Source organism: Nannospalax galili, unplaced genomic scaffold, assembly GCF_000622305.1.
Source record: "Nannospalax galili isolate Female #2095 unplaced genomic scaffold, S.galili_v1.0 scaffold713, whole genome shotgun sequence".
Taxonomy (NCBI): domain Eukaryota; kingdom Metazoa; phylum Chordata; class Mammalia; order Rodentia; family Spalacidae; genus Nannospalax; species Nannospalax galili.
Window position 1 is genome coordinate 975,797 of NW_008333780.1, and position 16,691 is coordinate 992,487.

A 16,691-nucleotide genomic window follows, 5' to 3' on the forward strand; every position below is an offset into this window, starting at 1 on the left:
AGGTGCACTTACATATATGCAGACAATATACTCATGCACATAAAGATAATAAAATATTTAAAAATAAAAAAAGATTTTAAAAAATTCCCACGTATGAGTGTTTCACCTGCATGTATATAAGTGCACCCATGCATGCAGAGGCCAGAAGAGGGCATCAGAGCCCTTGGAACTGAAGTTTCAGACAGTGCTGGGATCCAAGTGGGGTCCTCTGTAGGAGCACTGTTCTTAACCACTGAGCAATCCCCAGCTCCCTCTCAGGAACTTTTAAGTCCGTTTTGTTTCATCACCCATACCTTTCCCTCAAAACACATACAGAAAATCCTTTAGAAATTAAGTGAGAAACTAGAAATTCAAATTCTGTGTTAAATCATCCTTGTTCTTGGGCAGGTTTTCAGTAAAACCCTAAAACACCAGTGTGGACAGCAGACAAAGCCCAGAGCAGATCCCTAGTGCCATGGAGGGGAAGGGACTGCATTTACCCCTTGTTAACATTCTTGTCGTCATCTACCCATTGGATGTGGATATGCTCCTGGGAATCCTCAGCATCTGCCTTCCCACAGGTGATGGCGAAGTCCTTCATCTCTCGAAGTGCCTGCCTCAAGGAATCCATGTTCTCTGCAGTGATCTGGACCATCACACCATCTAAGAATCAGCATCAAGATAATAGAGATGGAAACAGCGCAAAGCAGGGAGGGAGGCAGATGAGGCACGGTGCCTGGCATCTTGTGAATACTCTGGTACTAAATATAAGCTTTTCTCTGCTCTGCAAAGGTGACAGACACAAAGAGGTTTTCTTTCCTGAGCTTAATCTCTTAAATAACTGTGAGAGCAAATGCCAAGATGTACTCTGCTTCAGACACTGCTGACTTCCCTCAAAGCCCGTTAAGCGTTTCTTCTGAGATTGCTCAAAGGGAAACTTGGACATGGTCACATTGCTCTTCTGGACTCTCAGAGCATTCTGTTCCTATTCCTCTTGCTTTCACCATGCTCTGATCATGTTTATCTGTCGGCTTCTCTGTCGTAACTTCTTACTATGACTGCCTGGCATATAATGAATGCCCCGTAGATGTTTAAAATTTACTGAGTAAACTGGGAATGATGGTACACATATGTAATCCCAGCACTTGGGAAGCCAAGACATGTGGATCTCTGTTGGTTCAAGGCCAGCCAGGTCCGTGCCAGGGATACAAAGTGAGATCCTGTCTCAAAATACAGACACAGTTGGGTGTGGTGGCATATACCTTTAATCTCAGCACCTGAAAAGCAGAGGCAGGTAGATCTTCTCTGAGTTTGAGTCCAGCCTGGTCTACATAGAGTTCCAGGCCATCTGGGCTACATAGTGAGACCCTGTCTCAAAAAAACAACATAAAAGCAAACAAAGAAACACTAAGCAGACAAACAAAAATTACTGGCTAATGCCAGTAGTAGGCTTGGGACTAAATCCAGGTAGGGGTCAGCAGTGAGCAGTCCGACCACAGCTTTGGCGAAAAGACGGGGAACTATGTTTCAGTACCACATACTTGAGTCAAAGGAAAGCACTTTTAAGAGTAAAACTAGTCATATGCCCAGCATTTATTCTGTTTTGTGGCCACATACTTTGTCATAAAATATTTCCTTCAAACATTTTTTCCAGGCACGCCTTTAATCCCAGCATTTGAGAGGCAAAGGCAGGTGGATCTCTGTGAGTTCAAGGTCAGCCTGGTCTACATGGTAAGTTCCAGGTCAGCTAGGGACTACAGAGAGGCCCTGTCACAAAAACAAACAAACAAACAAACAAACAAAAAAACATTTTTTTTTCTAGTTATTTACACACTGGATGTGGTTGTGCATCTTAGCCCTTGGTAGGCAGAAGCAGATGGATCTCTATGAGATGAGGCCAGCCTGATCTACATAGTTGACTTCTAGGGGGGCTGGGACTACAGAGACCCTGTCAAAACAACAACAACAAACCCAAAACAACAACAAAGCCATTTATTTATTGGTTAATGTGTGGAGCAGGATATATGTGGAGATCAGAGGACAACTTACAGAAGGAGTTGGTTCTCACCTTGCTTTGCTGGTCCCAACACAAAAAATTTAAACACACTGCTTTGCAATTGTAAGAATTGGTATCAATTCAGTTGATAATTTTAACTACATTTAAAAGATTAAAAAATATTTTATTATTGTTCATTTTATGTGCATGAGTGTATTGCCTGCATGTATGTGAGTGCACCCATGTCGTGCAATGCCTCAGACGTCAGAAGAGGGCTTCGGATTCCCCTGGAACTGGAGTTAAGGACGGTTTGTAGTCGCCATGTAGGTGCCGGGAATCAAAACTCGGGTCTTCTGCAAAAGCAATCAGTGCTCTTAACTGCTGAGTGATTTATCTCTCCAGCCCCCCTTTTAAAATATTTTATTCATTAGTTTTCATTTTACATGTATGAGTGTATTGCCTTCATGTATGTAAGTAAGCATTTAAAAGATTATTTAACTTTGGTTGAATTATTCATTTACTTATTTATTTATTTGTATGAGTGTGTTGCCTGCTTGTATGTACGTGCAATGCCTGTGGAGGTCAGAAGAGGGTGTTGGATCCCTTGGAATTGGAGTTACAGTTTTAGCCACCATGTGGGTGCTGGGATTTGAACCCGGGTTCTCTGCAAGAGCAGCCAGTGCTCTAAACCTCTAAGCCATCTATCTAGTCCTGGATTTTTTTATTTTTATTTTTATGTATACCTGGGTCTTCTGCAAGAGCAGCCAGTGCTCTTAACTACTGAGCCATCTCTGTGGTCCCTTAAAAGATTTTTAAAATCCATCTTGCAAAGACACAATTTCACCAATACTCTATATTTAACAATATATTAGTCACTTCAGATTGACAGAGATTAACTCTTAGATTTCTTCCTTTTTTGGTTGAGTCTGCTATGTTGTAGATGCTGGCCTTGAACTAAATTGATTTCGGTATTTCAACTTCCTGAGTAGCTGGAATCTATAGGCACTTGTCACTGTTTCCAAAATCTTAACATTTAAAAAAAAAATTACAGGGCCAGGCATGGTGGCACATGCCTTTAATCCCAGCACTTGGGAGGCAGAGGCAGGCAGAGATTTGTGAGTTCGAGGCCAGCCTGGTTTACATAGTGAGTTCCAGGACAGCTGGGGCTACAAGGAGACTGTGTCTCAAAAAGATTAAAAAAAAAAAAAAAAAAACTTAAGAAGGAAAGAAGGGAAGTCATCAGATGCCTGGAGCTAGAGTTAAAGACAGGTGCTAGTTACCATGTGGGTGCTGAGAATCAAACTGGGCTCTCTGGAAGAGCAAGTGCTCTTAACTGAAGAGACATCTCTCCAGTCCCCACAATTTCCTTTTTTTAACTTAATTTTATTATTATATATTATTATTATTATTATTATTATTATTATTATTACTGTGTATGTGTATATGATGTGTGTGGGCACATGTGCCACAGTGTGTATGTATGTGGAGGTCAGAAGATAATCTCCTTCTACAATTTTTTCCTTCCTTCCTTCTTTCCTCCCTCCCTTCCTCCCTCCCTAATCCTTCCAAAAGAATTATTTTATGTGTATGAGTGTTTGCCTACATGTATGTAAGGGCACCACATGCATGCAGTACCTGCAGAGGCCAGAAGAGGGCATCAGATACCCTGAAATTGGAATTGTGGACAGTTGTTAGTTGTCATGTGGGTGCTGGGAACTGAACAACCAGTGCTCTTAAGCACTGAGACATCTCTCCAGTCCTTTTCTTTCTTTCTTTGACTCCAGATAAAAAGGAACACTTTAGCCAGGCGTGGTGGTACACACCTTTAATCCCAGCACTCAGGAGGCAGAGGCAGGTGGATCTCTGTGAGTTCAAGGCCAGCCTGGTCTACATAGTGAATTCCAGGACAGCTGGGGCTACAGGGAGACTCTGTCTCAAAAAGACGGGAAAAAAAAAAAAGGTACACTTCATAAATTTGCATTTCATCTTGTGCAGGGTCCACACTGATCTCTGCATTGTTCCAATTTCAGTATACATGTTGTCAAAGCGAGCACTAGTGAGTTCCAGGACAGCTGGGGCTACAGGGAGACCTGTCTCAAAAAGAAAAAAAAAAATTGAGTTATGGGGCTGGAGAGATGGCTCAGCAGTTAAGACCCGGGTTCGAATCCCAGCACCCACACGGCAGCTAAACAACTGTCTGTAACTCCAGTTCCAGGGGATCCGACAGCCTCTTCTGTCTTCCATGGGCATTGCACAACACGGGTGCACTTACCTACATGCAGGCAATACATGCATACACATAAAATAAAAAAAATTAAAAAAAATAAAATTGTGTTATTAATATTTCAATTATGTGTATACTTTTGTGTCTGTGTGGTGTGAGTTTGTGTATGTGAGTCCAGTGCCAGTGGAGGCCAGAAGAGGACGTCAGATCCCTGGAGCTTGAGTTGCAGGTAGTTGGAAGCCATTTGCTGTGAATGCTGGGAACCAAGCTCAGCTCCTCCAGAAAAAAAGCAAGCACTCTTAACTACTGAACCAGCTCTCTAGCCCCTCTCCCCTAATCAATCCTCCCTCCCTTCCTCCCTGCCTCCCTTCTTTCTTCTTTCCTTTCTTTTTTTTAGTTTTTTGAGATGGGGTCTCCCTGTAGCCCTAGCTGCACTGGAACTTGCTATGTAGACTAGGCTGGCCTTGAACTCACAGAGATATCTCTGCCTCTGCCTCCTGATGGCTGAGATTAAAGGCATGCGCCACTAATGCTTAGCCCCAGCCATTTCTTTTTTCTTCTTTTTGTTGTTTTTTTAGACAAGGTCTCCCTGTAGCCCCTGCTGGTCTTCTATGTAAATCAGGCTAGCCTCCATCTCACAGAGATCTGCCTGCCTCTGCTTCCTAATTGTTGGCAATAGAGGCATATGCTACCATACCAGGCCTCCCAAACATTTCTCAAGAGCACTGTTTTGCTTTGTACTTAGGGTTGTGAGATTTCACTGTAAAATATTAGTGTGTGCTGTACTTCACTAAACTTACCAAAAAAGATCAAAGCCAGTATGTATACATATATGTAAAATTATTTATGGACTTCCATTAACGCACCAGAACCAATCCTTCAGAAAGGAATGCTTTTTTTGTGTGTGTATGTGTGTATTGCCTGCACCCGTGTCGTGCAATGCCCATGGAAGACAGAAGAGGCTGTCGGATCCCCTGGAACTGGAGTTACGGACAGTTGTTAGCTGCCATGTGGGTGCTGGCATTTGAACCTGGGTCTTTTGCAAGAACAGTCAGTGTTCTTAACTGCTGAGCCATCGCTCCAGCCCCAAGAAAGGAATGCTTTTAACTACATTTATTTGTTTATGTATTTGGTGGGTCCACGTATGCCAATGCACGAATGTGGAGGTCACAGGAAAACTTTCAGGAATCACTTCCTTCCTTGGGGTTCCAAGCATAGAACTCAGGTCATCAGGCTTGGTGGCAAGTGCCTTTACCCACTGAGTCATTTCCCAGGAGTAAGCTAAAATGAAAATCTATCAGCTAGGCCTGGTAGCACATATCTATAATTCCAGCACTTGGGAGGCTAAGGGACAAGGTCTTGCAACATAGCAAGTTCCAAGCCAGTTGGAGTTACAGGGAGACACTGTCTCAAAACAACAGCAGCAGCAACAACAACAACAAATAATAATAATAACAATAATAATAATGATGGTAATAATGATAAAATAATCTAAAAAGTTCCCCTGGGTGGGGACATAAAATACCTATCAAAAGCAAAACTGAACTCAAGTTGTGTCTTATCTAAGCTGCTCAAAAATAAAACATATGGCTAGGCGTGGTGGTGCACTTGGGAGGCCAAGCAGGCGGATCTCTGTGAGTTCAAGGCGTGTTCCAGGTCAGTTGGGGCTACAGGGAGACTGTGTCTCAAAAAGACCCGAAAAAAGAAAAAAAACTAATTAAAAAAAAAGAGTAAAATGTGATTGGATAGTCATAGAATGCTTGCCTAGCATGTAAGAGGCCCTGGGTTTAACCCCAAGCAATGCATGTCCTGGGTATGGTGGTGTGGGCCTGTAATCTCTGTACTCAGGAGGAAGAAGACCACGGGTCCAAGGTTTGGCTACATAGTGAGTTTAAGGCAAACCTTAGCTACATGAGACATGAGACCCTACCTCAAAAAAAAGAAAGTTTCATTTTGTTGGAGTTTTAACTTGCTATGCTGCAATTATTGACAGAGGAAAAAATTTTAAAAGTGCTGTAAATATTTTTCTCAAGCTTGAAGTTACCTGGAGTAGGATTATTTGCTACATTTTAAGACACTAGGGGCTGGAGAGATGGCTCAGCAGTTAAGAATACTGGTTGTTCTTGCAGAAGACCCAGGTTTGAATCCCAGCACCCACATGGCAGCTAACAACTGTCTGTAACTCCAGTTCCAGGGGATCTGACAGCCTCTTCTGTCCTCCTCGGGCATTGTATAACATGGGTGCACTTCCAACATGCAGGCATAATACTCATACACAAAATTTAAAAAAATATATATTGCCAGGTGTGGTGGCACCTGCCTTTAATCCCAGCACACAGGAGGCAGAGGCAGGCAGATCTCTGTGAGTTCAAGGCCAGCCTGGTCTACATAGTGAGTTCCAGGACAGCTGAGGCTACAGGGAGACACTGTCTCAAAAAGACCAAAAAAAAAAAAAAAAAAAAAAGACACTAATAGAACCTGCTTTACTTATTATAATACACATGCTCTTGGTAATAATCTGTTTTTTACATTAAGCATTAAAATGTCATTCAGTGGCATCAATATTGAACTGCTTTTGTTTCTATTTAAAACTATAGCAATGTGGCCAGGTATAGCAGTGCATGCCTTTAATTCCAGAATTCAGGATACAGGCAGGTGAATCTCTAGAAGTTGGAGGATGTTAGCCTGGATTCTAGATAGTAAGTTGAATCCTAGTTCTAGGCTACCCAGAGCTACAATGTTAGTTCTCAAAAACAAAACAAAATAAACAAAAAAAATAAAAACAAACAACAAAAGCTATAACAATATAATTCGACTGCAATGTTGGAAAAAAACAAAACCCACTGTCATACTAAGCAATTATTATGGAAAGGTGGCAACAGTTCCTGTGATACATGACTACTTTTTCATTCCCCTTCTGCTGACACTAGAGTCCTGTGAGGGGACATTATGTGACTTTTGAGTCTGGGTCATAAAAGGCAATGCAGCTCCTCCTTTGTTGCTGGAACACTTGTGCTTGGAGTCCTGGAGTCACCAAGAAGGGAGTCCTAAGGATGACGGGTCCACGTTTAAGTATTCTGGTCATCACCCCTAGTCTCCAAATCATTCCATGCCCCAGACTATACACGTGCATAAATCTTCAGTTAAGTCTATCTTGTTACCTTCAAATAACCCCTTGCCTTTAATGCATCCCAACTAACACCATCAAATGTCATGGAGCAGAGTCAAGTTGTCTGTCCCAGTAATTCTCTACTATGATTCCTTAGGCAGTGGGGTCAGGAAGCACAGTAAGAGAACTTCTTTGGGCCATCAGATTTTGGGGTAATTTGTAACGCAACAAGAATAACCAGACCAAACAGTGTGATGGCCAGCCTTTCACATTACTTAATTAACCTCTGTCAGTGTTTGTGTCATGTCTAATTACAGCAACCCAGAGCAAACACATTTTATTCTGTATTTCAGATAATAATGACAGTACTAAGGCCAGGTATGGTGGCACACACCTTTAATCCCAGCACTCCAGAGGCAGAGGCAAAAAATAATGACAGTATTCTAGTGGATGGGAGTGAATTAATCTATCATGTGCATATTTACATCTAATGATATATTTGAGCACACACTATAACCCCGCAGGCATCTTATTCCAGAACTGTGAATGGCTATTTCTTATATTTATCAGTGCCCAGGGTATCTCCCTTCTTTGGAGAATAGGGACTTCCATGTCAGGATTTGGTTTGTTTCATTTTGGGATTTTTGGGGTATTTTTTTAAAAAATATTTATTATTTTATGTGTATGAGTGTATTGCCTGCAAGCAATGCCTGTGGAGGTCAGAAGAGGGTGTTGGATGCCTCTGGAACTAGAATTAAGGACAACTGCTAGCTACCATGTGGATGCTGGGAATCAAACCCAGGTCCTCTGCAAGAGCAGCCAGTGCTCTTAACCTCTGAGCTATCCCTCCAGCCCATTTTTTTTTAAAAGTCTTTTTTTTTAATCTTTTTGAGACAGGGTCTCCCTGTAGCCCCAGCTGTCCTGGAACTCACTATGTAGACCAGGCTGGCCTTGAACTCACAGAGATCCACCTGCCTCTGCATCCCAATTGTTAGGATTAGAGACAAGGTCTCCTTGTAGCCCCAGCTGGCCTGTAACTTACTATGTAGACCAGGCTGGCCTCAATCTCACAGAGATCCACCTGTCTTTGTCTCCTGAGTGCTAGGACTAAAAGGGTACACTACCACCCCCAGCTCTATGTTAGATATATTTTTGGTTTGTTTGCTTATTTTTTGTCTTGCTAAGTTGCTTAGACTGGTGTGGAACTCTTGGGTTCCAGTGATCTTCCTGCCTCAGCCTCGCAAGTGGTTGGGACTATAAGCATGTACCACCATGTCCAGCTCCCATGACATGCTAAAAAATGACATGTCTCTGAATAAAAAAATGGGGGTCAAAAAAAGAAGTATCATGCCATCTTTTAAAAAATTTTTAACACAAGGTCTCATGTAGCCCAGGATGGCCTTGAACTCTTAGAAAGTAGCCAAGGATCAATTTGAACCCCGATCCTCCTGCCTCCACTCCCAAATTCTGGGATTATAGTGTACACCAACCATATCCTGTTTTTGCAGTGCTGTTGATCAAATCCAAGGCTTTGTGGATGCCAGGCAAACATTTCCCTCTCTCTTCTTCTCTCTCTCCTCTCTCCTCTGTCTCTGTCTCTGTCTGTCTCTGTCTCTCTGTCTCTCTCTCTGTCTCTGTCTCTCTCTCTCTCTCTCTCTCTCTCTCTCTCTCTCTCTCTCTCCCTCTCTCTCTCTCTCCTCTCTCTCTCTCTGTATTTTTGAGACAGCTACCCTGGAATTCACTATATAGACCAGGCTGGCCTTGAGATCTGCCTGCCTCTGCCTTCCAAGTGCTGGAATTAAAGGCCTGTGCCACCACACCTTTAAGGCTTCAAGGCTTCTCTTAATGTCCCTTGCTTTCCTTGTATAATTAGGATTAAACTGAGGCACATGGAATAAACAATTCATCCTTTACCTTCCACAATACTGGACTTCGCAAGATATCCTGAAGAGGACTTCAGAGCGCCGCTGAACACAAAGAAACTGGCACCAGTCACTACAACAGATATGTAAATAGGTTGGTGAAGACAGACTACTGAGCTAGGGCATTGGGAACAATAATAAAATATTAGTTGGAAATTCTAGGCATCATCATACAGAAAATAAAATATGACAATGAACAACTAACGAATTAGTTCCAATGCTGATGATAGCTCTGTGAAAGTTTTAAAACACAATTTACCATTCTGTTTTGGTAATGCCATCTGAGAAAGATTTTTCCAAACTCTAATGTGTGTTTGAATCACTCAAGGATCTTTAAAAATTCTAGTGAGTGGACTCATCTAATGAGCAGGTTTGCAAGTACTCATTCTGAGTGGCACTGAACCTTAGTGTCTTCCTCCAGACTGATATAGGCCAATGTCTTCATTTGCATTCTTTGAGTATGATCATCCATGAGCTCCAAATTTACCTGCACACATTCTCAATATAGGGTCTGCTCTCACCTTCAGATACCCATGTTGGCCCTAAGACAGCTTTTTTTTTTAAAGCTCTTTTTAAATTTTATTTTATTTATTATTTTTATTTTATGTGTATGAGTACATTGTTTGCACGTATGTAAGTGCAAAGCCCTCTGAGGACAGAAGAGGCTGTCAGATCCCCTGGAACTGGAGTCACCATGAAACTGGAATTACAGTTGTTAGCTGCCATGTAGGTGCTGGGATTTGAACTCGGGTCTTCTGCAAGAACAACCAGTGTTCTTAACTGCGGAGCCATCTCTCCAACCCTGATAGCTTTTTTTTTAAAAAAAAAAAGATTTATTTTTATTATATTTAATTATGGGTGTGGGGTATGTGCATGAGACAGCAGGTGCTTCTGGAGGCCAGAGACATTTGATCCCCCTGAAGCTGGAGTTACAAATAGTTCACAACTATCCCAAGTGGGTGCTGGGAACTGAACTCAGGTCCTCTGCAAGAGCAGTGCATGCTCTGAAGCACTGATTCATTTCTCCAGCCACGATTTTATTATTTTAATTATGTATATGGATTTGTTTATGGTATATGCTCACAATTGCCCATGACCCCACCTCCAGAGGGTCCAATACCCTCTGCCCTCTTGTGGGCACCTGCATGCATGTGAGGCATATAAAATCATACAAGCACACACACACAAATACACATGATTTTTTAAAAATCTAAAAGTAAAAATAAATCTTTAAAATGTTTTTCTCAATAACAGAAAGCCTATTTGTAACTGAAGACTCAAAACTGAAAGGCAACTACTTGGGGAGTGATAATAATCCAATTGCCTTGAGAGAACCTGATTCATTCCTCCCCATGGTAGTAAATGGATGGAACTAGAAATTGTTATACTAAGTGAAGTAACACAGACTCAAAAACAAATGACGTATGTTCTCCCTCATTTGTGGTTCCTAGCACCAAATTCTTATATGTGAGAATATATCCTGATGCAACTGCAGGAACCTGGAGAATGGAAAGGAATCAGGAAAGTAAAGGGAAAGAAGGAACCTGAGAGAGAAGAACAGTAGGAGACAAGTGTTACTAAGGGAGAAATGGGTAAAATGGGGGTATTTAAATGGGAGGGGGAGAGGGAAGGGTTATACAAGGAACTATGGGGATGAAGGAGAAGAAGGAACTCAAAAGAGATGGGACTGTAGGAGACAAGAATTATCGAGAGAGAAATGGGGAAAATGGGGATACTTTAAATGGGGAGGGCGTGGAGGGAGGGTTAGACAGGGGGAGAGAGAGGAGAGATAAATAATACCTAGCCAGTGTAAGAAACCAGAGGGAATTGTATTAGTCCCAAAACCTACTGAAAAATTACACATACAATATCTCTACATGAGCCCATGTGTATAGCTGAAGGCTACATAACAAGAAACAGTGCCAGAGAGGAGAAACCTTCCTTTGAGTTGTTGGCCAGGGTGGTCCAGGAGACTCCCAAAATTACACAGACTATTGCCACAGCCCTTGATTGCCTCCCAGAACTTGAAGGTAAGACCCTATTGCTGAAGACAGGGACATACTTTGGACAAGGATTTGGAGCAATGGAGCTGGAACTGACCTGAAAGCCACCTCCCCTGAAGACTAGCTCTCATAGCTTTGGAGAGCACTACACAAGCTGCTAAGGGAGAACATCAAGTGATGGTCCAACCCCAGCTACAAGGCCTAATAACCACATTAATGACTAGCACAGCAAGTGACACTGGTGAGTAGTGGCACTTTTTCTTTATTTTTTATTTTAAGGGGAGAATGCAAACACAGTCCCCCACAATCACAAATTATGCAGTCAAGTTTCCCATATTTGGGGAACTCTCAGGGGTCAGCACATCTGGAGGGCAATGGATAAGCCTCACTTTGGGAAAACCACCTTCATGATCATAGTCTCTCCCCTGCCAGGGAAGTATAGTAGTGGCACTTTTATCTTGGGGGTAATTAACAGTTACCTAATCAGACTGAAAGCCCACTCAATGGGAGGAAACTCATGTGTGGTACTGTAAACATAGTCAAATACACATGACTGGAGAGGTCATAGATTTTAGAGAAAACCTCAAGACTGTCATAACCCTAGACAAATGTAATTTCTTACTATGTGCAACTTTCTGAGATCCACCTGAGTATGAATATAAAATCATCAGGTAGATTTCAATGGTAGTTTCACCTCTCCTAATTAACATGGAACAAATTTTTATGTTTCTTCCTCAAATATAACTCATTTTTTTAAAATTTTGTTGATTTTTTTGTGTATTTCATACAGAACATCCCAAACAATCTTATTCATCTGTATACCTACATCCCAAATGGCACCCCCCCAAATATGGATTCTTATATTTAGAGACAAATATCTCAGTCACCACTCATCAAAGAAGCTTCTTTTCCAACAGATGGAGATTATTAGAGAGTTCCACAACTGGTCACACACAGACATAGTCTGTGAATTGTCCAAGCCTAAGTATCACATCTACAATGCAACCTACACACCTAAGGCTCACAGAGTGTAGAACAAGGGGTAAAGAGAACACTAATGTATTTCTCAATTCAATCAGTGGAGTTCCATCATGCCACAGAGGGCCAGGAACATAAAAGGTCACAAATGACCAAAGTGTAGAGAATAAGAGTCTGCAGAGTGTGGGTCCTTGGACAGAACTCTTATATTAAATTCCACCCACCCAGGACTCAGGGACCATTGCAGAAGAGGGGGCAGAAAGATAACAAAAGCCAAGGAGGAGGTATATGACCTTATGGAAATAGAGTCCTACAGTCTCCTGGGACCTTGAACATATGAACCTACAGCAATGGTGTCAGCATACACAAGAACCATGCAATATCAAGCAGACAAAACCCAGCACAGAACTGTGGAAATGGACAGCAGGCCCCAATCTTAGTTGAAGAATTATTGGCAGCTGATTACTGCTGGATGAGGAAGAGCTGATCTTTTTTTTTTTTTTTTTCGGTCTTTTTGAGACAGGGTCTCTCTGTAGCCCCAGCTGTCCTGGAACTCACTATGTAGACCAGGCTGGCCTTGAAATCACAGAGCTCTGCCTGCATCTGCCTCCTGAGTGCTGGGATTAAAGGCATGCGCCACCACGCCTGGCTATAGAACTGATCTTCTTAAAGGGAGGAACTCTAGATAGGCTGACTAGACCTCAGCAGATGAACTTGCACTGAGGCACATCTAGGAACACTAACTTGACATGATAGGCCCTAACACAAATGACAGAATGTATGAATTCCAGTTTGTGATGGAGGGCTATGGAAGCATACCAGTGGGGGAGGTTGTATAAAGATGATTAAGATGTTCTGTATAAAATATACAAAAATGGGGGTTGGAGAGCTGGCTCAGCAGTTAAGAGCACTGACTGCTCTTGCAGAGGACCTGGGTTCGATTCCCAGAATCAACATGGCAGCTACGAACCATCCTTAACTCCAGTTCCAGGGGAATCCGAAGCCCTCTTCTGACTTCCATGGCATTGCATGACACAAGCACACTCACTTACATGCAGGCAATACATTCATACACATAAAATAAAAATAATAAATTTTAAAAATACACGAAAATTCAATATGAAATTTACTACACACACACACACACACACACACACACACACACTTAGAAAGGTTAATTAATTAGAAAGGGGTAGGGGTCTGAGTTATCCAACTTTACAATAGAATAACATTCCATGATACAAATCTCTACCAGCTCAAACACGTACCTTTCCTGGGCTGATTGTGAATACTGATGGCCTGGGTCTGATAGTTTCCATCATCATTTTGCACACAGACAAGATGGGAGTCTGCCTTCTCATTGAAGCAGGCTCCTCCTGCCAGGACATGTTCATTGGACTTGTTTATGGCTTTCATCATCTGGAATAAAAGAATTGGGTTAACATCATTCTGCAAGAATGGGCCATTTTCCTTTCTAATATGGTAAAACTTCATCTTCTTAAAGTCAAACTGGTAGAATAGTACTGAAAAATCAGTCGCCATTAGTTTAAAAATTAATATACACAAAAATTCCATATGCAATTTAATTGTAATTTATGCACATGACATATTTTGCATTAAGTTTTGTGTCTTTTTTTAGTTACACTGAATTCAAATCATACTAATTAGTTCAGTTAATTGCAGTAGTTTCTCCCACTTTTCTGGGGAAATTCTAACTCTAAAAGTACATATCTCTTGGGGCCAGAGAGATGGCTTAGCGGTTAAGAGCACTGACTGCTCTTGCAGAGGACCCAGGTTTGATTCTCAGCACCCACATGGTGGCTACGAACTGTCCTTAACTCCAGTTCCAGGGGAATCTGAAGCCTTCTTCTGACCTCTGTGGCATAGGATTTGAACGACACGGGTGCACACGCATACATTCAGGCAATACACTCATACACATAAAAAAGTAAAAATAATAGATAAAACAACAAAAAAGTAGATCTCTTTTTAACAAAGGCATGAAACTTTTCTCAGCAAATCTGTAAATTTGTTGTTTCTTAATTTTACTACCTTATGTTTGAGATCCTTAATGAATATTAATATTCTGCTCTGTCCTTATCAAAAGATTAAAGATGAGGGGGCTGGAGAGATGGCTCAGCAGTTAAGAACACTGGTTGTTCTTGCAGAAGACCCAGGTTCGAATCCCAGCACCCATATGGCAGCTAACAACTGTCTGTAACTCCAGTCCCAGGGGATCTGACAGCCTCTTCTGACCTCCACAGGTATTGCATGACATGGGTGCACTTACCTACATGCAGGCAATACATGCATACACACAAAATAAAAATAATAAAATTTAATAAAGATGAAAATTCTGAATTTAATGTGAAAAAGATAATGGGGAGGTGGAGAGATGACTCAGAGCACTTGCTGATTTAAGTTCGGATCCCAGCACCTACAGAAAAGGCTGAGTATGGCTACATACACCTGTAATTCCAGAGCTGGGGGCTGGGGTCAGGGATAGGATTATTTGGACTTGCTGACCTCCAGTCTAGTTCCAGGGTCAATGAGAGACTCTGTTTCAAGGAAATAAGGTGAAGAGTGATAGAACAGGATACCTGACATCTTCTGGCCTCTACACGTACCACATAAACACATTTTAAAAAAAGGCAGAGGGGCTGGAAGGATGGCTCAGTGGTTAAGAGCATTAGCTGCTCTTGCAGAGGACCTGGGTTCAATTCTCAGCACCCACATGGTGGCAACAACAGTCTGTAACTCCAGTTCCAGGGGATCTGACGCCCTCTTCAGACCTCCTTGGGCATTGTACAACATGGGTACACCCAGCTACATGCAGGCAATACTAATATACATAAAATAAAATAAGAAATAAGAAAAGGAAAAGCTCATGGGATACTTTTTTTAAATTTTTTGGGACAGGGGTTCACTATGTAGCCCCAGCTGGCCTGGAATTCATTATGTAGACCAGGCTGCCCTCTTTCTCATGGAGATTCACCTGCCTCTGCCTCCCAAGTACTAGAATTAAACGTGTGCACCACTACACCCAGCTTCATGGGTCACTTTTTTTTCTTTTATTTATTATTTTAATTTTATGTGTATGAGTGTATTGCCTACATGTATGTGAGTGCACCCATGTCATAAAATGCCACGGAGGTCAGAAGAGGGCTTCGGATTCCCCTGGAACTGGAGTTAAGATCGGTTCATAGCCTTCATGTTGGTGCTGGGAATTGAACCGGGTCCTCTGCAAGAGCAGTCAGTGCTCTTAACCACTGAGCCATCTCTCCAGCCCCTGGGTCACAACTTACCCTGATGTTAACCTCTGGCCTCTGGCAAAAACAATCTGATGATAACATATCTGTTCATTTTCATTTTTCCTTCATCTTACCTTGGGCAAGGAAGGTAACTTACTGATTTAAAATTTTAAAATGGTCTCAATCATATGACCAGCTAATCAAAAACCTGCTTTAGTTCTAATTTCTTTTTCTATGATAAGCGGCAGTACCATATTGCCCATTTCCTTTCAGCAACTTTCAGTTTGGTTTCTGATTCTGTGCATTTATCTATCCTGAGTATTTCATGTAAATGAAACCATAAATAGTATACATGACCACTGCATCTGCATACACTCAGCACAAAGTTTTAAAAGCTTATCCACTTTACAGCATGTAACAGTACTTCATGTTTATGGTTAAAACACACACACACACACTCCCTCCATTTATCCACTGATGGACATTTAAATTTTTTTATCTATTTTTATTTTACATGTATGAGTATTTTGCCTGCATGTATGTAGGTACACTACATGTGTACAAGCCCTTGGAGGCCAGATAGCATTGAATCCCCTGGAACTGGAATCACGGGATGGTTGTTCACTGCCCTGTGGGTTCTGGGAACAGAACCAGGTCCTCTGCAAGAGCAGCCAGTGCTCGTAATCGCTGAGCCATCTCTCTAGCCCCCAATGATGGAAATTTTGAAGCTTTCTATCTTTTTGACTATAACAGTACTACCACTAACATGTGTGACATATATCCTGGAGCATCTTCCCTACCTTGCTCTCCTCTCTCCAGTATGGAGGCATCAAGCCTAGGGCCGTAGGCATGCTACACAACTGCTCTACCACTGAGCATCACTCCCAGCTCACCATTTCAATCTGGGGTATACACTCAGGAGCAGAACTACAGGGTCACAGGTTAATTCTGTTTAATGGTTTAAGAAGTTGCCAAACGTTTTCACTGTGGTTGAACTACTTTACATTTCCACCAGTGATGTGTAAGGACTCCAGTTCTCTACATTCTTGCCAGTATTTGTTACTTAAAAAAAAAAAAATGAAACCCCCACATGCATGAACTGATCCTCACTGTGGTTCTGACTTGGACTTCTGTAAGGCTGAGGACAGCAACACATTTCATGTGTTTCTTGACCATCTATACATCTACTTTGGAAAATATCTGAGAAGTTCCCCTTTTTAAATTTACAT

General features: G+C 41.9%; 2 protein-coding genes and 2 non-coding genes across 7 annotated transcripts in view; 1 reads left to right on the forward strand and 3 right to left on the reverse strand.

Annotated features, from left to right (window-relative positions):
• The window catches only part of Cc2d1b (coiled-coil and C2 domain containing 1B), a 33,573-nt gene extending 32,420 nt beyond the window's left edge, over positions 1-1,153 (forward strand). The window contains exon 25 of the mRNA XM_017796988.2: positions 561-1,153. The gene's annotated coding sequence lies outside the window, so the exon portion shown is untranslated. The remainder of the gene's footprint in view (positions 1-560) is intronic.
• Zfyve9 (zinc finger FYVE-type containing 9) overlaps positions 1-16,691 on the reverse strand; it is a 287,358-nt gene that overhangs the window by 15,679 nt on the left and 254,988 nt on the right. For all 4 annotated transcript variants that reach the window (XM_008828437.3, XM_029561268.1, XM_008828436.3 and 1 more), the window contains 3 exons: positions 13,480-13,630; positions 9,223-9,303; positions 480-642 (listed from right to left, as the gene is read on the reverse strand). In XM_008828437.3, the coding sequence (XP_008826659.1) occupies positions 480-642; positions 9,223-9,303; positions 13,480-13,630 (395 nt within the window). The remainder of the gene's footprint in view (positions 1-479; positions 643-9,222; positions 9,304-13,479; positions 13,631-16,691) is intronic.
• On the reverse strand, positions 3,927-4,029 carry LOC115069508. Its single transcript, XR_003848771.1, has one exon. It is a non-coding gene; the product is annotated as a U6 spliceosomal RNA (small nuclear RNA).
• LOC115069506 lies at positions 11,510-11,673 on the reverse strand. The gene has a single exon (XR_003848769.1). It is a non-coding gene; the product is annotated as a U1 spliceosomal RNA (small nuclear RNA).